General features: G+C 31.2%; 1 protein-coding gene across 2 annotated transcripts in view; it reads right to left on the bottom strand.

Annotated features, from left to right (window-relative positions):
* Irk1 (Inwardly rectifying potassium channel 1) overlaps window positions 1-24,716 on the bottom strand; it is a 50,627-nt gene that overhangs the window by 11,605 nt on the left and 14,306 nt on the right. The window contains exons 3-5 of one of the 2 annotated variants that reach the window (XM_088272341.1): window positions 3,237-3,572; window positions 2,192-2,285; window positions 915-1,094 (exon numbers count right to left, since the gene is read on the bottom strand). In XM_088272341.1, coding sequence (XP_088128467.1) covers window positions 915-1,094; window positions 2,192-2,285; window positions 3,237-3,572 — 610 coding nt within the window. The remainder of the gene's footprint in view (window positions 1-914; window positions 1,095-2,191; window positions 2,286-3,236; window positions 3,573-24,716) is intronic. The other variant, XM_088272342.1, reaches the window with a different exon arrangement.

Here is a 24,716-nt window from a genome sequence, read left to right as displayed (position 1 = left end):
TTGAAATTAAACGTTCCTCATTCCAGAATTAAGTTGTCATATTAAGAGTGAAGCCTGTCATAAGAATGAGTGTAAACAGATTTAAATCGAGTTCGCTGGAAAGATTGATCGTGTTTCTTTTTTAGTATGCTAAACAACTTCACGATACCGCAACCTTGTTTACACACATTATGTTGACGAACCGTGGAATATTAGCGTAAATCACGAGTTTTGGCACAGTTACAAAATTTCGTTTTCACTCTTGATACCTATTAGCGTCTAATAGAGAGTGACGAGACATTCGAGCCCTTTGTTTTTTAGTAATCAACATTTTTTGTTTAGTGTCGTTGATAGAAGAACCCATCGTTAGTAAAAAAAATCGAACACCCCTTCTTATATTGATATGACATAACAGAACTGAAAATTTTAAAATTTTTGACAATATGAGATAATAACACAAAAATTGTAAAACCACAATTTCTATAGACCATTTTAATTTCTTTATTTTCTGAGATTTGATATACGATTCTAAATCTAAATCCCTCTCTTGCAAAAAAAAACAATAACAAAGTAAACAATTACAACTAAAGCATATTAACCATGTGTTTGGTTAACTAGAAACGAGAACAATATCTAAGAAACGCTTATTTAAACATCTTTGGTGCCTTCTTTTTTTTTTAAACAATAAATTATTGTAATTTGTTACATATCAAACAACTATTTCTGAGTAATCAATTTCGAAAATAAGCAAAACATGATTCTTAACGTAAAAGTGGACAGTTAACAAATGGTTAGATCGTTTTGATAATTTATTCGGTAACGCTTAAGTATCATTTCCATAAATATAACTATTAATCTTCCGGTGAGACAAATAATGTTTTTCAGTTTTTTGGAATCTAAGATGGCGTCGCTAGTTTTTTTCCCGCCGTTTCTACCTTCTTCCTTATCATCTGCGCGCGCACGTGCGCCTCCACGATGTGAGACTTGCGCATGTCCCCCACGCGGAACATGAACACGAATTCCCCGTCTCTCTGACAGATAACGGCCGAATCGGAAAACAGGAGCGTCTGTGCCCTATTCTTTGGGCGGGAAAGTTTGGCGAAAACAATTCCAACCTGCAATGGCAACAGACGAACGACCATAATTACACTAAACGTCTATTATTAATAATAGACTATTTGTGTTTTAGAAATTAAATCTCTGATTTAAATCAGGGATTTAATTTCTTATGGAGGGAAATGATTTTCATAGTACCCCCTCCTGTAAAAAAATTCAATTTATTTTATTCGGTGCATACCTTTTTAGCTTTCAAATACAATTTTCATTGATACCATTAATGCGTGACTTACGTGTACTCCTTCGCCTTTAAAATGATGCGGACGTTGATGAAAAAGTAAAAACAATTAAATTGATATAAATTGAAAAAAATCCGTGTTAAATATTGTCTAAATAACAATGGTGATTACTTTTTCAAATCGATACAATCAAAGAAAAATGTAAAAAGAAAGTATTGCATCAGAAGAAAAGTTAATATATGTGTAAAGTAACGCTTCTTTACCATCCATAAAAATCATTAATATAGCGAAGAGTAAAAACAATTTTCTGATCGCATTTTGTCTTTACATAGACCAGTAAAATGTTCATTTTGAGGTCGTTAGCCCTACCATATGTTCGCTAAATGACTCCCTTGCAACGAAGCTTAAAAGGATGACGTGATAATCCAGTTGATTTGCATTCCCGTGTATAAATAATTACGGTAGCTAAACGGTGGTAAAAAGGATGGGAATTTAATCCAATTATAGCAGGTATACTCGCCAAAAGGCCTGTTTCCATTATACGTAATTAAACGTCAAATAAAATAACAGAATCGAAATAATCGTACACTATAAAAAAAACGTTTACGATACATAATGGTATTAATATAACAGGGAGTTATTTTCAGCTTTTAGCTGTACCCGAAATCGTTTTATGACCCGTTAAACATAACCGCATTCTTTTGATTTGCTCATCATTTAGCTGAATATATTACAGTAATACACCATTTATTAAAAAACAAGCTTTCATGTCAATTTACTAATATTACGAGTACTGATTTTATTTATTCGAAAATATGCACTGGTTTTGACGTAAAAATATTTGCGGTCGCATCATCTTTCCGGACAAATTTAAATTGCATAAATAAGATTTTAATGGGTTATTAATAAAAACATACCATAAATGCCTGTATAAATACGCCTACAATACTTTGAAGGCACATTATAAAAATGGCTTCGGGGCATTCTTGAGTTGTCATTCTTCCGCCATACCTAAAAATCAACAGAAAATATTCATTATTGTATATCCTAGCCTAATATCGTTTTACATCATTTGGGAATCAATCATTGACTGGTTAAAGTGATCGCTTTATAGTCTGCTGAACAACCACCATTCTTCCCATGATTGACACTTATATTACTAATGAAATTAATGTTTGTACACAATTCAGTGGCGGGAAATATTTACACTTTCAATATAAAGTTATTGATTGACAACCTTATTAAGCGGAGACCATCTCGTCAAACTTCATTTTCTTTTTTGGGATGTTAATAAAAATCTAGACAAACAAGTCCCAAATGGAGTAAAATACAGATTTTTTGCACAAAAATTTGGACACAAGTAAAATAGAGCCCAGTCAGGGATCCAAAATAAATACCTTATGGAAAGATATTTGTGTAAGTGATTAGTTATATTTTTTCATTTGTTTTCTTTAAACATGCTTCGTACCTTATGTTTTTTATATGCCTATTAAACATACCCGTTTATTGTTTTATAATTTATATTTTACCATTGTGTTAGTATTTTTTTTATTTTTATCTTTTTTAAACTTTCCTCTTGTGTTTCAGTCTTGTCAACCGTAATCCCATGTCCCAAAATGAGAAATGGCTATTATTCATTGGAAATATTATATATTTTACTTGTGTTTGTTTTATGTTTTAAAATAAAAAAAATATGAAAATACAATGGAACCTCTCGTAACGAGCACTCATAACGAGTAATTCGCATAACGAGCAAAAAAGGTCAAACATTTGCTCCTTTAGCGAGTGACAGAGAAAGGGCAAGTCTCTTTTTCACGACATTCACTTGTGAGCCGGGACTTCTGCGCTAGTCAAAACAAAAAGATTCTGGAACGTATTATGCTCGTTATGGGAAGTTCCACTGTAATCTCAATAGCCATGGACAAATAAGTCCTTAAGTCCTGAAGTCTTCCATCAACTTACCCGATTGTATGTTGCGTCTCCACACTGAACAGGAAACTAGACGTGAAGGAGTCCACGTTGATGACGCAGGGGGTGAGGTCCTCGTTCTTGTCCAAGTCGCCGTGCGCGTACGCTATCAGCCACCAGACCAGCGCGAAGCCGAGCCAGGAGAGCAGGAAGCTCATGGCGAACACGAGCAGCGTCCAGCGCCACTGCGCGTCCACCAGCGTCGTGAACAGGTCTTGCAGGTAGCGCTTCCGCCGCTTGGACACGTTCCCCTGCACCACGTTGCAGTCGCCGTGCTTGAACACCACCCGCTTCCGGACGCGCCGAGAAGCGTACCGGGCCTGGCGGTATCTGCAAAACGTTTTCCACAATTACTACAGTGTTAAGCTTGCTAATCCGAACGCTTCGTAATCCTGAACGTGCTATGATCCTAACGATTTCAAAAAGCCAGTTTCGTAAATTCCACCTTTTGAAGCTGTGAAAATTTTAAACATAGCCATCAACTGGCCTGAAGAAGTCGTCCAGGACACTATGGAATTGATAGTTTTGAGACGAATACGTGACTTAGCCATTAAGGCCTTACTCGCAATAAAATAATTTATTTATCGTACGGCTGCGCTGAGAGCTGGACGTCGTTGCATGCCCATTTTTTTAAAAAGAATATAATATATATTGGATTTTTGTTTGTTTTTCTACATTGTGAAAAAAAAAACAATTTTTTTTCTACCTTCAACCTTTTAATAACTATTTTATATTTATTTATTGTAACTGCAGACAGTTGGTAGCATTCCATATTAAATTGTTGGGTAATATATCCAAAATAAAACAGGTTTTTGTTTAAATTAAACAGGTGGATTAAATTCTACATTTATTTATATATATCTTAATACGTGACGCGTTTCGTCTTCTTAGGACATTATCAAACACAGTGTTCGATAATGTCCTAAGAAGACGAAACGCGTCACGTATTAAGATATACATAAATAAATATAGAGTCAATCCAACAAAAACTTGTTTCATTTTGGATATATTACCCAACAACTATTTTATATCCAAAACCATACATTCATTTCGGAGAAAATCTTATTTTTTCAATACAAAAATGGTGTTTTAGGAAAAAAATAAACTACGTTAAGTGTTACCTGGATTTAAAAAAAAATAAGTTTCGATTTTTGAGTACTGGGCCTTATTCATCAGTTAGGTTCGTTGGTTCAAAAGTAAATATCTGATTTTTTTAAGGCTAAAATAATATTGTTAAATTTTAAAACTATTCATTCAGCACCTAAATAAAAACGTAATATAAATAGCATTTTAGTAAACCGAAAATTTCTTTTATTTCTCTCTCATTTTTCTCAAAACATCTGAACGATTCTCTAATCCGAACTACCCACTGCAAGATTTACATATAGATTAGCGAGCTGTCAGCTGTTTATGAACCATATAGTCTAGTAGGGCAAACTGAGAGTTGTTGACGCCCCGCTATTGGCAGCCGCTACTGTTTTTTATTATTTGTTAATATTATTTGATAATGACGTATTGCAATTTTGAGTACCCCATTTGTATGCCCTTAAAATGCTTCCTAAATTGACAATAATGATTTTTTTCTAATTGTACGTATATCTGCTATTTCAGTTGACAACGTTTATTCTTTTAAGACATGCTTTCTTTTTTCAGTGATGTATTTTGTTCAACGTTTATTAAAATCAATGTTAAAAACAAGTTATTATGTATAAACCTTCTAAGAAAATATTCTTTTCATTTTTTTGTTGCTTTAACTTATAAATTGACCAGTTAATTTATTTACAACATCTTGATGTGTCCAAATACTGTTCACAAATATGGATTATCTCCAATAAGGAGTTATTTTTTCATATAAGAGTATATTATTTTTAGTCTTTGGGGGTCAAAAACTGGGGTCCTTTCCCAATACATATTTAAAAAAGACTTCCAAAAATGAAAAATCGCATATCTGCAAACTAATTTACTCTTTATATCGTGAGATTTCAGCTGCAACAATTAAAAGTGACATTTAAAGGTAAAAATGTAAAGTTTTTTTCTGCAATTTATTTGTTTGATAAATCAATGCCACTAATCCAAGTCACGGTGCATATTTACAAAACATAATTAAATAATATCATTTCTAACATAAAAATCAAATGAATGCAGTAAACTTTACAAAGGGTTAATAACCTGATAACCACTATTTATGGAAACTTCATGATAATAAATAATTTGGTGACATTCGTTAATTTTGGATTAAAATAGTTAGGTTTGAACGGATATCACCTTCTCATAATGAAGAAATTAAATCAAATGTATAAAATAGGAAAACAATTCACCGGCAGCCAACCTTAGTGATTTTGACGCAGGCTAAAATCATTGGTGCTGTTCCACTGTTCATTCGTCTTCGGGAAGTAAACCATTAAAGCTCGAATATAGAATTTAAGAGAGTATTTACGAGTAAGTACTTAAGTCGAACATAACTATCACTGCACGTGGAAATAATATTAGGTAGGTACTATCCGAAAGATAAATAGAAATGCATAAGTCCATTTTTGACTTCCCACAATTTGAATTAAAATAGAAAGCGAGAAGAACATGAAATAGTAAAGGAAAAAAGTGTTAATTACCAAAAATAGACATCTCAACATAAATAAAGATTTTCTTTTTCCTATGATTGAACAAAACAAACAAACAATCTTTGGTAAGTAAATACAACTGGTAGATAACAGTCGGTTAATGCCGAGGTAATAAGTTGTGGTAAAATGCAAAACCAATATCAATATGCAAATGTCTGTAGAGACCTTTACGAACATATCCTCCATACCTATCACATGCTCTTATGGTATTTCGCTTTGGTGGTGCAAGGCATATTTTTCTTTTTTTTATGTATTAATTTTAAATCAAACACAGATTTTTTGAGTCTGCTAAGTTTTTATTAACAAAAACACATAAAAAATAAATTAATATTGTGAAATCGCAGACTCAGAAAATGCCATAACTAGGCGAAACAATTGTCACATTATTAATATTTTATGTGTTTTGTTAATAAAATACAACTTAACAGACTCAAAAAATCTGTGTTTGATTTAAAATTAATACATAAATAAAAATGGAGTTCTACAAATTAAACGCCAAGTCATAAATACATATTGTTCTTACTTAACACTTTGTGACTCCATTACCAAACAAAAAAATTTTCTATTTTTATTAGTAACGAATTTAATTTTTACGTTTTATGCATCTGTGTTTTGAAAAAAACATAGTAATTTGTCAAATCTGCCCATAAAAAATATACATTTACTCAAAGAAAGAGTGATTAATACCAACATTATCCATACAATTTGTTAAAATTGAGTAAGTCTACTCTCAACTGCATATAATATTTACCTGACATTGCATTGGGAAAAATATTCTAAAATACTAGCGCTTATATTTTATTCTATTAGGGGTGTCATTTTCTATTTAATTTTTAATGAAATCAAAATATTAAATAAAATGATAGTGAAAATACGTCGATTTTAATTTAAATAACATTTTTACTTTCGTTTTCTTCAAAACACCGTTTTCGTATTTACATATTGTGTTATGCCTGCCATCTTCTTTGGGAACACTGTCTATAAGTTAAGTAGCTATAAATGCCTGTCTAAACAGCATCTCCCCGCGATGCTTGATGATAATATACAACCCAGTTCGAAATTTCAGATAAGTTAAGACGCTCTTCATTCTCAAACATCGGAAACGTACCTTATGTGCCAAGGAAATGAGTCTGGTCCAATAATAGTACAAGATAATACAGGACTAGACGCCATAAATCTCACGGGATGAAGTTGATTAGTGGGAGCATAATTATTTACAACCAAAACACTTTTTATTGCGTCTTCTTTAATTTTTATTCGTTATCTCATCTGACCTGCCATTACAAACACTGTAAGTTAAGGTACGGTATTTTGTTTACAACATTTTGAGTGTGTCTAAATACTTGTTCACAAATCTGGATTATCTTCAATTATAGGAGTTATTTTTCATATTATTTTTTGTCATCTCATTAAAGATGAAGAAGAATATGGAAGTCCGGGCATTTACGGGGCTGACGACCGTCATAGGCAGGTTTAAGTGATCACTTTACACACGTGTAACATTCACCAATTCTACCCATTTATTAGATCCAGGTATTTTCTGATTATACCGATAAATCGATTCTAGTAATGTTACTCAAAAAATAGAAATGAAAATAGTGACAGGGCTCGAATTTATATTATAATAATATTTACAAATTTACCTTGAAACGTTTAAAATGTAAATGCATTTCACTTAATTTGGACACTATCACTATGTTTTCTAATGGAAGGCTAGAGAAGCTATTCTTATAAAATTAAATATTATATTATTTTTTAAATGGCATAGTCATAGTCACGCATAGTCGTAGTCACGTAAAATTTCCTTTCGAAATTTGAAACAATTTGCGTTTTGGCTTTATACAGAAAGTTTAAACAATCTGTTAATTTTGTACCCATACATTAAAAAAAAATATTTGGGAATCTTTTTTACACAAAATTCATAAATTTTCAGCTCAGTTTAGCTCTGCATAACATAGTTTATATCACTCTTCAACATAATACCAATTTTTAATGCACATGACACAATAAACTTTTAACTTTTTGTCGGCATACCATATCCGAACGATGCGGTGTTAAAACGATAGTTTGTTTATGAAAACAGGGTGATCAGTGATCAGTCTTACGATACAGATTTTTTTTATCTATTTAGAAGTGCAGAATCTTTTTAGATATATGTTATGCAGTGACATGATATAAGTAAAGGAGCAATGATGAAGGACATTATTCCTACATGGAATAGGAAATGAAGGAGGAATAGTTGATAGAGCTTTAGTAATGACTAGAGCACCCATAATTGCATTATCGTACTCGTACAAGCTTATGAAAGCTAACGCAAGCCATTCAAGGGAAGGTTTACGAGCCCTTTTTTTCTTGTTACGTAGGTAGGTAGTTTATAAAAAAAATAGGGTAAAACAATAAAAATCATAGGGGATTTAAAAATTTGCATAAAAAGGCCAAAAACTCTATTTTGTAAATGAAAATTAACCATAAAAGGTAGAGATAATATTACCTTATGTAGGGATATTGAATTAATTCAATAATTCGTGGTTACTCAAAATGTTAGTTATCCATTGAAACCTTCGACTTGTTTGCTACAAGTGTTTATGTTATAATGATGAGTAATGTAACTAAATACTCTATAAAACTTTCAATAAGACACACATCAAGCCTATATTTAATCAACTGTACCGCGTTCCAAGAAAAGTAACTCGCGAAAAATTATCTAGAAATAAACACTTAACCACGTGAAAACCAAACAAAGGAAGTATCGGACACGAAGATCAGTTTTCTGACATTTTGTTTGACGAATACTCGTGAATTTATCGTCGGTTGCCGCCAGCTGCCAGCGGCTGGAGCTCCGACATAAAATATATGTACGAGTACAAATTACATAGAATTTATTTTACGTCAATATACACCTACAACATATTGATGTTAATGTTTTAAAAGTAATTGTTTTTTGACACCTCTACATAGATAAAGAAGAATAAGGAAGTTTGGGTATTGACAGGGATTACGACCGTCACAGGCTGGTTTAAGTGATCACTTTACACACGTGTAACATTTACCAATTCTACCCATTATTGACAACCACACAGAGTTTCTCGGGTGATATTATAACCACCGCACCACGAAAAGAGATTTTAGAATTTGTTCATTTTTATTTCGAAATTTATTTAAATAAACTGTTTATTAAAAGCATTGTTAACTTTGTGGTATGGTAATATAACACTCTCCTTATCGTTCATCATATCACTTTGTGTAATAACAACTAAAATAACCAACTAAATTTATATTATTTTTTGACATCTCATCAAAGATGAAGAAGAATATGGAAGTCTGGGCATTTACGGGGCTGACGACCATCATATGCTGGTTTTAGTGATCACTTTACACACGTGTAACATTTACCAATTCTACCCATTATTGACAACCACACTACTCAATTCATGGAAGTTCTATATATATATATATATATATATATATGAACCAATTTCGAAATTTTCTTTTAAAATTTTCTTGAATCACTAAAACTTTATTAGAGACATCTATTGGTGAGATGAAAATGCCTAGACTTCCATATTCTTCTTCATCTTTGATGAGATATCAAAAAATAATGTGAAAAATAACTCCTATAATTGGAGATAATCCAGATTTGTGAACAAGTATTTGACACACTCAAAATGTTGTTTTAAAAGTAAATTGGATGTAATTCGACTAAAAATATTTATTAAAAATAAAGTTCAACGATTAGAAAATACCTATCGCTCTTATCCCGTGAATATTATTATTATTTATTATTTTTTAAACATTTTTTATGTATTCGAATAAAAAGACATGTCAAAAAACATTTATTTCTATTTAAAAAAAATTATAAATAAATATTTGTGTTTTTACTATTTACAAAAATACTTCAATTTAATACTATTTGTGGGAGGTAAAGCGGCTCATTATTAGAAATTGGTATAAAATTGTGGTAGAGTGGGTTCAAACCGAGAAACTCTGACTTTAGAGTCCGCGACACTAATCACGGGACCACAACCCTACACAATTGGACGGGTTAAAAGCATACGGGTAGGTATAGATAACGAAGTGACTACCAAAATCCGATATATTAGTTTTCTGTACTCTAGCGAGAAATACCGGATCCGTTGGATCTGACGTCATGATTTATAAAAGTATGATATACATTTTGGACAATATATTAGAGTTTCCTTCATTTTACTTTTTAATCAATAGGTTGGTAACCAAAGGATTGAGAATGAGGTTAGTTTACAAATCCTTGAAAGCAATTTTTGATAAAAGCATTACATATATGAATCATGAACTATTTTTAAATAAACGTTTTTCTTCAAAATACCAAAATGTACCTAAACCCCTATGGTTTTTAAACTGTCGGTTTTCTCAATTAATAGTTATACACTAGCGGAATAAATTAGAATATTGTAAATAACAACATCAATGCCGAGATATTCTAACGATTATATTACCTTTGCACAACTGGGATTGGTTTTATTGATACAACCATTAATTGTGAATATTATGCAAATTGCAAATATATACACATGATACGAGACGTGTGTCACTTCGTACACAAATTAACAAGTTTCATCAATATCGAGAAAATAATCACGTATTTTTCAATTTTTTTTTAAATATTGATAAACCATTGCTTGTATGGAATATGCTGCATATGTTTGTGATGCCTTTTTAAAGGTTTGTTAATAAATAGGATAAAAGGGTTGTAAAAAAAAATTATGCGCTTCCGTACCAAACATTGTGAGAATTGAAACAGAAAAAGTACATATCCACTGTAATCAAGAAAACTAAGCACCGTCATTTGAAAAACTCGATAGAAATACCAATATTTTAAAGTATCCAGGAGCCACAAAGCGATTTATTTTATCATTTAAGTTGATGAAAAAAAAATACATTTTTTTATCTTGAATATTATACTAAATTACATAAATAAACGTTAGTAAAGTACATAAAAATATGGGATAATCATCGCCAGTCAGTGGTGTAAGAACCTACGTTCATACGAACTTACATATAATATTGCTAGTTAATTTCGTATTGAACTCAATGTATGAACGAAGTCTATTTTTAAACATGTAAAACGTGTCGCGAGGCTAGAAAAGAAGAACTTGCATGTCTACGACCCCACTTTTCCATGCATGCACTCCTACTAACATGAATCAATATATTGTAGTAAAATAATTGATTTTCGTGGTAGTTAAACCACTCCCTTTCTAAAGCGGGAAGGTTTCAAATCTACTACCATAAAAACGGATCATGTTAAGATTTTGGCCTTTTGGTTCAGGACGTTTGGAAGCAGGCATGAGTATCAGAGCTACATAACACAATGGGTTAGATCTCGTACTTGTTAAATTCTTCCCTCCAGGCTGCTTCGCTAGAGGAGGTAGCCTTAGCTAGCAGAATGGACACTTGGCTGAGGCACCTCTTGAAGCCACTCATCTTCTCACTCATGCTGAACTCCTGGTACTACCAGACTAGACTTAAAATATGAACTTAGAGCTGTAATGGAATCTATCACATCTTCAAATCAAAATCTGTCACTTTTTTTAAGTACTTTGTTCAAATTATGACGCATAAAATTTTCACTGTGTACACATAAACATAATTTAACAACGACCGCAAATTTACTATGATAGTTAAAAAAGATAAACTTTGATCAATATATTCTCATGATATACTATTATTTGTAAGAAACATAACATTAATTAAGGGTCACTTTAAGTAATATTATTCTCATGTTTTCGTTAGATTTTCACAATCAAATTATCATATCAAATTGAAACCATTGTAACTTCAACCAATTGTAACTTAAAAAATGAATAATGTTCACAAATATATATAAATAAATAAATGAAGATTAAAGATACTAATTGTTTGACAGATTTAATTTGCACACATTGAGATCGCGACCACAAAGCAAACTGCGAAGAAAAAGATGGTAGGAATCTAAGACAAAAATTCAATGTCACTAAGTTGGCGCTCATTGTAAGGAAGTGTTCACGTGGGGCACATATTTGCTTTATTCCGATATTAAGATTTGATCGGCAAAAATAATAAGTTTGTGCCAAAGTACCAACAGCAAAGATCTGTCAGAATTATCAATTCACGGCATTAGTTTGATGTGGCAACTGTTGGCAATATTTTGGCCACGTAGATACCTCGGTATTATTTGAACATGAAAGTGTCCATCGTTAGTGAGAAGATAATTACTTACGTGTTACGTGTTACGTGTTACGTGTTGCTTATGACACTTTTGTTATCTCATACGTAAATGTTGGGTGTAAGGAACCGTCTTGTGTAAATCATTGATATTAATTTGTTAATTCGTGCCAATATCCATTACGTCAATGGGAAATAGACGGATTAACCTCTCAAACATTTTGGCTAGAACGAACGTACCTTTATGACATATTTTAAACATATTTTTAAAAATGTACAATAACGACATTTTGGGGATACATCTCAATATACTATTAAAAAATTACTAAATCATAAAAAAATTAAGATAATAAATAGTTAGATGACATTGTCATCTATCACAAAAAGCGTTATTTTCCATACAATAACGTAAGATATTTTTGTTATTTAAGGATGTACTCTCAAATATTCAATTCAGAATACGAACGGCTGCGTGAAAAGTCACACGTGTTTCTAAACGCATTTTTTAAGAATATACACTCGTAATATATTGGAATTCGATTTTTTAGAAAATATATTGAAAAAAAAATCATTTTTTACCTTTCAATAACTTATTTTTTAAACTATATATTTATTTCGAAGAAAAACTTATTTTTTCAATACAAAAACAGTGTTTAAAGCAAAAAATTCAATTACGTTAAAATTTACTTGAGTTTAAAGAATATTAAGTTATGGGCTATTGATTATCCCGCCTTAAGTTGAATATTTTGTTTAAACTTGTATGTTATAATGGTGATTCACAATTTAGTAAAATGATTGGTTTATGCCATTCGCTTATGAATGCAGGCGGCAGGTTGGATAGGGAATTAGTATGAGCCAGTCTAAAAGTAAGAGCTGCTAGTCCCCTCGGCTCCAGAACCTGGCGACGCGCTGACGAGTCACGCTATCGGACTATGATTCGAAAACGAATGGGGTATTTTGTGAATCATTCGAGTTTGCTTTTTATGATGTTGTTGGAAAAATCGTTATGATTTACGTAAAATTTCCTATATTTAATAGTTTTTGTTTAGTTTTACTAAAGATCCTAAGACTTATATATTTTTGCTTGAAATTTCTTAGGATTTAAAAAAAATGAAACAAGAAAAAATGCCGTAAGAGCCTTTTAAAAAGATAAGCTTTTGTATATATTACATCAATTCATTTGAAAAAAAAAATACAAGAATTTCTTTTTAGATGATTTTTTTAAAACTAAATCATTAAAACAGTTTTTTTTTCATTTATTATTTTGTTCCCATTTTAGTCAATTAATAAATTGAAATATGTAAAAAAAAAATGACCGTGATTATTAATAGGAATCAAGTTGTAGTGGAGTGAGAATTGAACTACCAACACCCGAAGTTATCACAAATCGAAAGGACGACTCACATTTATTTATCTTTTTAATACTTATCGCGGTAGATTTGTTTTACTAATATATATTTTCCATCTCCGTAATATGTATCTACTTATATCTTATATATTAGTTCCTTCGCTTTTGACTATGTACAATGCGTGATGTTCCGGGTTAGTTTCCCGATGGTAATAATAACGTATTTTACAGTATAAGGGTCACAATAAAAAATTTAAACTATTTTCAATATTATTAATATTTTAATCATTTACTTTGTGGTAAGTCATTTTTACTTTTATATTTTTTTACCAGATTATTAGTAATATTAGTATTTAACTACTCACCAAGATTTTTATGTCTACCGGTTTCGAGACGCACCCGTCTCTTGGACAGGACAATCACTACAACATCATGGAAACAAAACTACCCATCACCACCATAGCAGTATTCACACATTTACAACTACACAAAATGTTTATCACATGCGATTTAGGTTGACCCGAGGACCAACATGCACTAGAAGTTGCAGAACAAACATGCATTAAGGAAGTTTGCATGCTGTTGAAGTGATTGTCCTGACGAAGAGACCGGTACGTCTTGAAACTGGCAGACATAAAAATCTCGGTGAGTGGTTATTTAATAATATTACTAACATTTTCGTAAAAAAATATAAAAGTTAAAACTATATATTTTCGCTTTGTCTATTAATATTTGTTCATTTATATAAATGTCTCTAGTAGAATAGACCTGTAAAAGCTTCCCGCAACATGCAACGTAGCTAAAATGCTGGTGGTATAGGCTACCTACTAATTTTCCTTTGTCGGGAACTAAATTGGATGCATAGGTAATGCGGTGTTTCCCGAATACGAGTCATTGAACTAGAGGGGAGCTTCGTTCATGGTGAAAACTATTGGTTCATTTGGAAAATAAAAAACGATAAAACGAAAATTCATTCAGAAATTATTGTATTTGTTTTTCGCGACAAGCGGTATAATGGCGAAATTTATGTAAACAACGAAAATACTTAATTTTTCAGTATCTTTAAAATTATAATCAAAATTACAATAGTTGTAAAAAATGTACGTATATTATTTTAATATTTATCGATAAATGCATGACTAAAATATCATACGCTTTTTCATAAAAAAATGTGTATTCTTTGCAATTTAATTTGATATAGATCTATCCATAGTTTTGAGATATTCAAATAAAAAAGGTATGAGCAAAGTAATGAGCTTTTTTATAGATGTATATACTTTTTTTTAATTAATTTTTAAAAAAGGGTTTTGGAATATTTTCTGAAAGTTGTATGTAACAGAAACGGGAAGAAGCATTTTAAACAAAAAAAAATTTACCTCTTTTTTTTGTTTAAAACAATGAATCAAATTTAATGATAAATGTGGAAGATAAACAAAATATTGAAATGGTTTCAACAATTGTAAAAGTTATATTAAACTTAAATACAAAAGATTGAACCGCTTACTTACATATATCCGACCATTCGCAGAAGAATTTAGTCAAAATTATATTTTGCGGAAAGAGAAGTTTGAACGAAGCACCAAAACGCACTAATTATTTAGTAACCAGTTGATAAAATTTATCTACAATTTGTTTATCTTATTGACCAACTCCGAAAACAGTGGAAGTGGAAACATACCGAGAACTTTTTAAGGAAAAACCACGTGGGTTTTGTTATTCAAGAAGGGTATGACAGGATACACGGAGAAAATCAATATTTGTTGGATGAGTATTTTAAACTGTCAATAATGAATAACAATAAATCACAACATTTACCATATTATATTTATTGAAAGCGTATTATGAAGATCGGAAACCATATTCCTCACGATAATATATTTTGTATTTAGTAAATCTACGATCTTTAATGATTTTTTTTTCAGTATAAATATTTTAAACTAGAGAAAACCTTACAAACAGCAAAGAAATGAAAAATGATTAACCAAAAAATATATTCATATTTCAGAAACATTTTTTTATAGTAAATAAACAAATGTTATGACTGATTTATACACACACGTATAGGTGTTTCCATAATAATTACCCGCATAGGACGTATACGGAGTGTTAAACCACCCCCACCCCTTACGCCGATATGGACAATACAAACATCCGAGTCATATCCAACATATGTATATTCATTTGAATAAAGTTTTTTGGTTAAAGCAATACAAACTTACCTATGTTATTATTTATAAAACAAGATATAATAAATTGTAAATATTTTTTATAATATAGGTTTTCGATTTACGTCAACTATTTCTCCTCAGCTAATTTATAAAAAAAAATCATTTGGAAAATTTAATATTGATACGATATTTCAAAAGAAATGTAGAGTGACATTACTCAATTCACTGGTGTGTTTATTTTTACATACGTAAATTAAAAATATACATATATTGGTATACATTATTCCGATGATTCTATGTTGACACTTGTAACTAGTACCAACTCTTTATTTTCTCCGATTGTTCTCTGTCTATTTTAATTGAGAGTACCAATCAAAAATAGCCCATTGTACTGAGAAAATCGAAGGCAAAGGTTCAGGTCTCAAAATGTTAGCTTATTTTTGAGTATCTATTCCTGTACCAGTCGGGACGAACGAGTATCTCTGGCATCATTATTTATGTCTCGATCTATTAAAGAAAGTTTGGCTCGCACAGCTGGCTTAGGTAAGTGACAATCGCGAATTGCACAATCCGGGTACTTGCGCCGTTTTATTGATGTCCAAGTCGGTTTTCGCGCAGGTATCATTGATCAATGAAAAAATGGCCAAGATTTGATAACGGGAACAACCGAATGACCACAATTCAAGGTGGTATGTATTGTATCTCAGAAATCGCTGTCGTCAATATATTTTCCGCAACCGCAAAGCTGTAATGGTTCGAGAGAGACCTATTTTACAACATACACATGTATCATAAATAGAACGACACTCAGTTTCTATGACTTTAAAACTCGTCAAAACACATATCCTGTCACGTCGCAGTTCAAATGTAATTCTACTAATCTCTTCCGCACTCAAGAGGTGCATAGGGCACCTCATCAGATCGACGCTGTATTACTTCGATTTTTGATAATGTAAAGTCAACGGAATTAACCTGCGCTCAAGATTTTTGTGTAAAAAAGTAGAATGTGATGCAAATGACATAAGGAATGGAGGAGGAATAGTTTGTTCTATTTCGGAAGAAAATATAATTTAAATAGCAGTAATGGCCATGGTACTCGTGGTTCCAAACCCGTACTCCCAGTAGCTTGAATAAGTTGTAAAATACTATTGTGTATGATTCCCTTAGGAAATAAAAATTACCTACATGTGAGTATTTTCCGGTCAAAATAGTCGCACTACTACTCTAGCTACTTCTCCAAACGCGAGAGCTTGTCTATTCATTGCAGATGTTCGGCAATTTGTAACCATGAATTATGTATTTTTGTGCACGCGTTATCTAGTATGGCTCGCCAGGTGCCTACAAGTGCAATTAGGCAATATTTAGGCAACACGTCGCATGCAACAATGTCGTGCGACTAAATAAATGACTAAAAGTGTTGTTGCTTAAATGCATTTAATTTTCACAGAAGTATTTTAAACAATCGCAATGTCAAATAAGTTACTTGCCAATTATTTATTTATTATTTTTGATAATTTTCAAATCGGGAATATCTGTGGCTATACCTCATCTTGTCCGCCTTCGTAGTGTAATGGTCAGGACACTCGGCTACCGTTCTGGAGGTCCCGGGTTCGATTCCCAAGGGGGGTAAAATAAAAATAAGTGATTTTTTCACTGTAATATTTATTCAATATTACCATGGACTGCTGCCTGAAGCGGAGGGCTGATCACCCTTCCTTCATGTGTAAACGATCAAGATAACACTGCGTTTATATGACACAGTGCCCTATGCACCATTGGGGTGCGGATAAGGGTTTTATTATTATATACCTCATTTCAATAAAGGAAATCATTCATCTGTTAAATAACTTGTAAAATGACATGATTTCCATCGCTTATTATATAATATAATAGCGAAATTGGTAATGATGTTCAGCGATCAATAAATGACATACTGAAAAACATTTTTTTTAAACGCAAACGTCTTTGATCTATTTTATGTTATGAAATAACATACCTTTTAGGATAGATGTCGATTTAGCATTTAACCCGACGAGGGGGCGTTTATGATATACATTATGTATTTATGATACACATTATACATAATATATATTTAATTTTTTTCAATTCAAACCCTTATCTACACCCCAATGGTGCATAGGGCACTGCATCATATAAACGCAGTGTTATCTTGATCGTAAATACATGAAGGAAAGGTGATCAGCCCTCCGCTTCAGGTACCAGTCCAGGATAATATTGAATAAATATTTGAGTGAAAAAAATCACTTACATTTATTTTATCCCCCTGGGAATCGAACCCGGGACCTCCAGAACGGCAGCCGAGCGTACTGACCATTACACTACGGAGGCGGTTAATATTTATTTACACGAGTTACATGTAAACACGTGGGGGTACAAAGCTATGGTAGGTACTTTACTAGAAAAAATATTATTAAAAATGGGTAAAGGCACGATAGAAGGAGTGAAATTTTTATTAATATCTTCTTTAAATGGACTTTACGTTAAGGGATCAGATATTAAATGGAAACACTAAGCACCGCCTTAAATCATACTAACGTGTGTAAATGAACTAATATAAAGTTTTATAGTATCTTTTTTTTCAAATAAATATTTATATATCTATGTGAACACAGTTTTTCGAAAATTCCACTTAGCACACAGTGGAAATATCTATAAATACTGTTGCATTTTCTGAAAATATTTTAGTATCGTTGGGCGGCATAATATAGTTACGAAAGCTATGCACATTCAATTAGAATGTTTATTTTCTCTCCGTTTTTTTCTCAAGTGGAAATACCTCCCTTTGAGCAACTTCTTAACGCTAGCTTACCTAGCTATCAACACTCAGTTTTGTGTTTAAATTAAGTAGGCACTGATTGATTCTTTACAAACACAAAATACTTGATTATATTCAAAACAATGATAAACACAAAATGTATAAAAAGTGAACATTCTAATTTTGTGTTATCGGTTGCATCATATTTATTATTTTGATGAAATAAAACTACACTTTGGACCGATTAATTATTGAAGTGTCCTCGAATTGCCATATTCGTTATTTTTTTTCTTGACTATGTGTATTTTTTTGCAAATCGCTCTTTATATCAACAATTTTAGATAGAAAAAGTCGATATGCAGCTTGTTTTCTCAGATTTAATTTAATTTAATGTATCATATTTTATGGATAGCGTTTATAGACTAAACTACTGTTGCGTCGTATTAAGAATGACAGCTGAAGAAATTATTACGTTGGTGGCCTGAGATTGTCTCTAGTTACAGGAACACAGCCATTAGGAAGATCTGAGGAGATTAAACTGAAGGGAAAATGCATTCTAAATTGGGCCTCAACATCTGGACGGTGTATGTGTGACAGGAACTCATAGACAGAAAGTTACACACTACATAAAGTCCTGGTATAAGTTCTGATTTCCTGGTATACGAATAGCACCTAATATTTTATTGGTTATAAATATAACTTGAAACTGAGCTGAAAATCAACTTCCGTATTGTATCCAAGCTGATACGACAATGTGTATAATTACTATTAGTTAACATTATACACGTGTATATTTATATCAAATCTTTACTTTGAAATAATACTGATTCCGACCAACATAAACAGATATGATATATCGAGAATGTGCATTTTCAGTTTTTTCAACACCGACATCATTGCCCTTCAGAAATTGTTAAAATAATCTCGAATCTCAACTTAAACAAGTCTTCTCGAAATTCATCCTACGCTTGTCAAACAATGTCGGTTTTTAACTCAGTTATATTTTTTACATGCATCTAGATGCTGTGGCACAGGCATCTAGTAGATCCACATAAAAAAGTGCTTTCAAAATTCTATTATGGTGATTCGATAATGGCCAAACAATTTAAGCAAGTAAATGATTAATTTTCCTTTACATTTTCTTTGTGCTCACAGATGCCTAGGCTATCAGACAAGAGCCTTCGACGGCCAGCAGTTTTCAATTTTGTACGATCAATATTTGTATTACATATATCTATCTGTACGCATCGTCAATTAGACTTAGATGCAGCAATCAGATGCCGTGAGCAGTGTGTGTAGGGTAAATTGCTATTTGTATAGGATTCCTAACTTGTTACGACGATTTCTAGACTCATTTCCTGGTGGGATTTGTTTATGATGGGAAAAATTCTTTCGGGTTACAAACAGTTTTACGAATTAAGTTTGTCTGTATTTGCGACATGTTTACATAATAGATTACCAATATGAGAATTGGTTCAGAAAATCGTGATCTCATTTAGAAAAACGTGCAATAATCTTACAGAAAACAAGAATGTCGAATGTATCATTTATTTACATAAAATATTATGCGTCGACGAACTAAATATCTAGGGACTAAGCGAGACCATTAAGTAATTTACTGTAGTATGAAAAATGTGGTTTATAACAACTCTTTTTTTCTTCGATTTTATTAACAAACAATCTTTATGACAAGTAATACAAGACATAAAAATCAAACCACCAGTTATTTTTTATTGTTAAAATAAACGTATAACACTTTAAAGAACTTTTTTTTTATTATTAGATTAAAACCAATATTTTTAGCTTTTCCACTTTTTTATTTGACCAGCGACCGGGTTTCGTCGTTACCGACATCATCAGACTGACCAGTCTGATGATGTCGGTAACGGTCGGTAACGACGTCGGTAACGAAAACGCTGGTCAAATAAAAAAGTGGAAAAGCTAAAAATATTGGTTTTAATCTAATAATAAATTAAAAATGCAATTTCATCACGAAGTGTCAGTGGATAATATAAAACTTTAAAGAACGTAAAACCGTGGCATGTTTTTTTTTTACTATCGTTAATCCCAATATATGTATGACCCACAAAATTAATTCGATAAATGATCAAAATTATAATTATTGCTATCAAAGTTCTGATCACTGATTAATGTAATGTTAAGGGTTCTCATATCGCTCACTCCTTTCAAGAACGTCATAAATAAAAAATGGTCAATTTTCAGTTGTGCATGTTTTCGGAATGCCCAGAAAATGTACTATATCCCAGCAAAAGAGGCATATTTTTAACTTAATATTTACCCGCTACAGGGCAGAAAGTGTTTTGTTTTTGAATTTCGAAGAAAAGGTATTGTTTTATAATTTTTTCAAATAAACTAAATATTTTTCAAGTGGAGAAAAAAACCTTCAGGTTTTACCTAAAAAGATCTGTTGCACAGTAAAAAGTTCAATAAGTGGCTTGATATTTATTTTTGAATACATCGTATTATATTTTTAAACTTTAAACGTTCTCCTGAAAAATCAAGTTTTTATTTTATTTATGACGTTCTTGAAAGGAGCAAGCGATATATGCAATTCAGTACACGACCAAATGCGTGCTAAGTCACACGTTTATTCCATGCACATTTTTTTTTAGTTTATGTACTGGAATTTGATTTTTTGAGCTCCTTAGCTTTCAATAACTCTTCTCTTTTGAAAACAGTTTATTTATATTGAAATAAACTAAACAAAATTAATACAAAAACGGTGTTTTTAGCAACAAAAAAATAACAATTACGTTAAATGTTACCTGTGTTTAAAAAAAATAAGTTGCGGCATATCGATTTCCCCGGCTTAATTATTAGTCATATTTGCTATATTGGATCCATTTTGCTGTGCTAAAATATGAAGAATAATAATCGGATAAGCTATTGGCTAGTAGTAAAAAAGTGTATTATTCTGTATTTGACTTATTTCACAGCTTTCAGAAGGTTTCTCGTCTCTTTGAATATCTTTCCGTCGTGAGTCAACAGACGCTCTCACTGCCAAGTGGAGCAGACTTGCTTGACTTTTCCTTTTCTTTTGTACGTTTTATTTCTATATTCTGTCTCGTTCCGCCTACGGAATCATTTTTTAAATCTGTACTTCAAACTGGATAACTAACAAAATAATTTTTTTGACATTTTAACATAGGTATTTAAATAAGAATATATGGTCTTGTCATTTACAGGGCTTACGACCGTCATAGGTTAGTTTAAGCGATTTAAGTGATGCACACGTATAAAATTTGTCAATTCTACTTATGATTGACAACCACACTACTCAAATTCTTGTAATTTCTTGATATATTTATTAATTCTAGATATATGTATATGTTAGGATAAGGAAAACTTTTATTAAGCGGAAACTCTTTCATTTGTATGTGAGGTCCGAATCCCGTAAATAAATAAAGTAACAAAATCATGTTAAAAGCATAAAAAAACATGCATATTAAATAATAAACCCGAATATTAAAATTGTTAAAAATTAAACAATTGTATTAGACCACTAATTGAGTTTTATTTCACACGACCAGTTTCGAAAACTACAGACGTTTTCATCGACAGGTAAAATTTTTAAATTTGTCTATGTAAAAACAAAATAATTTTTTTTCTATTCTAACAAAAATATTTAATTAAAAATGCAGATAAATTATTGCAAACAACATATGCATCTTTTTGGAAACTTTATTCGCGGAAATGGTAAAATTTCAGTATTATTTTATTTTTATGCTTGTAACAAGTCAATTAATTTATGAATGTAATATAAAAAATACATACATTAGTCATTTGAATATAAAATACTATTTATTACAACCAAGATTTTTTTTAAGTGTGTTATGTGTGAGATGGTTTAGTTATGTGAATCGAATGAGTGAAGAAAGGATATTAAAACAAAATAGGAGACTAATGTGGTTGACGATAGAAGCAGAGGAAAACCGAAGAAAACATGGCATGATCGAGTATTTCAATTACTTGAAAGTAGTCAGTTAGGAGTCGGAATCGGAATCGGCGTGTATGTATGAGGAGGTGCATGAATGTGGAAGAGGCGAAGATTGTTTGTACAGACATATTGGTGTGGCGTTCTTTTTATTCTGCCTACCCCTATTAGTCATATCATGTGTTATATGCCAAATCCTTCTGTGAATGCTTAAACCTTCATATACCCTTCGTATTAAAAAGAGTATCGTCTTTGTTAGGATAACGAATTATCTTGATATATCGCCCTTAGGGGTTAAATCCATTGAATACAATAAGTAAAAAATATTATTTCATTTTGTATTTTCTGACTCACAGACCTTTCTTTTAGCCCCCCGTGAATAAAACACTTATTTAGAATGATTTTAAAATGGCTGCCATTGGCTGAAACACTCTAGAAGGGTAAAAAGTCATAAAAAGATGAAGAAGAATATTGGTTGCCGTCTATATTTGTAATTACTCAACGTCTGTAGATAGGCATATCCATGGGGTTCAATAATGGTACAAAAAGATAATGTGACGTCGCAAGATTTTTAAAAAATTTTAATATTCTCACATTATTGAGATGTTTAGCCACATAATAAAATGTTAACTTTTCGCTGGGAATACATATATTTTATTTTCCTTTAATTTCAGGTACTACTGAACTACTTTATTAATTAATACCACCAAGTATCTTTTTGGCTGTTTATTTTTTTTACACAAAAAATATTTGTGTTTTTATGATTAAAAAATATATAAATAATCAATTTTATATTAATTTCATGTAAATCTAAGTGCCTTTTGTTTAAGAATACGAATCGATTTATTACAGAGTGGAATCAAGCTTAGAAACTTTGATGTAGAATTACATGGTAATTATTGTCATAACTTTTATATTTTGTATAAAGCTGGCTAAAAGTTTTGCACCGTTTGATCATTATTTTAAATATGATTAGTGTATGAATCTCATATGTAAAAGTACAACCGTTTTCAAATTACAAACTTTGTGACAAATCTTGATTGATATAAGATGTTGAATCCACTGTCTCTATTCTATTGTATTGTGACTATTGTATTGTTTGGTTCTATTGTATTGTATCTTATTCATTAATTATTTACCATACACATACACTACAATTTTTATGACATAAAAACAAATATGCTATAAATCCTTGTACATAATAGGCTAGGGGAATTTTCTAAGTCAATAAGCATTTTTTTTTTAAAAACATTGAAAACATTAAAAAAAAATTACAAACAAAAATAAAATACTAAACCGTAGAACGGGACTTCATTTTCGATGTGTTATTTGAAACTAGTACCTACAAAAAAACATTTAGATCTGTATTTGATCTACAATAATGAACGTATCGACATGATTCAATGTTTCCCTGACAGGTGACACTTATTGTCACGATACGTTCATTATTGTAGACTAAATACAGATTTAAATCTCTTTTTTGTACTGGGCTCAATTAACACATCAAAGTTCAAGTAGCCCCGTTCTACGGTACTTAGAAATATGGAATACGTGTCAGCGGTCTAACTATCAATGATCTCTGTTATCAATTTATCTTAAAAGAATTGTAAAAAAAAACATGGACGCAAAAATAACTTTATGATACGTAAATAACTAGGTACCCCGGTTCTTCATACTTAATATTATTATAACTTCCTGGTAACGCTTTTGGATCTCGGCTTTGTCGGGTCCTTTAGCCGCATCAAGTCATTAGAGGTACATTAATTTATCATTACTATGCACTCGCATTTATGTTTAATGTTTTCAAAAAGCCGCCAGTGCGAATACCGACTAGATGCTTTTGATTTTACTATTTTGTAGACACCTACTCAACTTTATGAGTTTTCAACGAATGATCCTTTTATAAATTCATGGAGCAATTTTTATTTATAATGTAATTAGTGTAATTTAAGACTATCCAACGTTTCATTAGTAGTCAAGATTTTAAGCACATTATACTCGTATGATTTTTCAGGAAATGCATGTAATATGTATAATATAACATAATATGTTAAAAAACCTTTTAATGTATTGTTTGGAAAAATAAACAAACGTATTTGATAATAGATCAATTAAACAAAACTCTATTTTAGTTAATATTTCCAAATTCAACCATTTAATTAAATTGATACGCAGAATTGTATTAATACTTTTACCGGTTTATTATCACTTGAAGTGATTATTTTTATCCATTGACCGAAAAGAAAAAATCACCATTTGTAAAATATTTTTAAATAGTTAATTCCTATTTTGTGTCGACTTAATAAATCAGCGGATTTCTTAATAATAAAACATCGTAATGTTAACAAAAAAAACGATTGACAGCGTAATGATGTTTTTAAAAAATCAGGGTATATCTTTGCCTTAAGAAATCACATTAGGTAGGTACC

Source organism: Brachycentrus maculatus, unplaced genomic scaffold (assembly GCF_059751285.1).
Source record: "Brachycentrus maculatus isolate JH-2025_06_01 unplaced genomic scaffold, ASM5975128v1 h1tg000494l, whole genome shotgun sequence".
NCBI lineage: Eukaryota > Metazoa > Arthropoda > Insecta > Trichoptera > Brachycentridae > Brachycentrus > Brachycentrus maculatus.
Note: the sequence above shows the minus strand (reverse complement) of the source record. Positions and strands in the feature narration are given on the sequence as shown.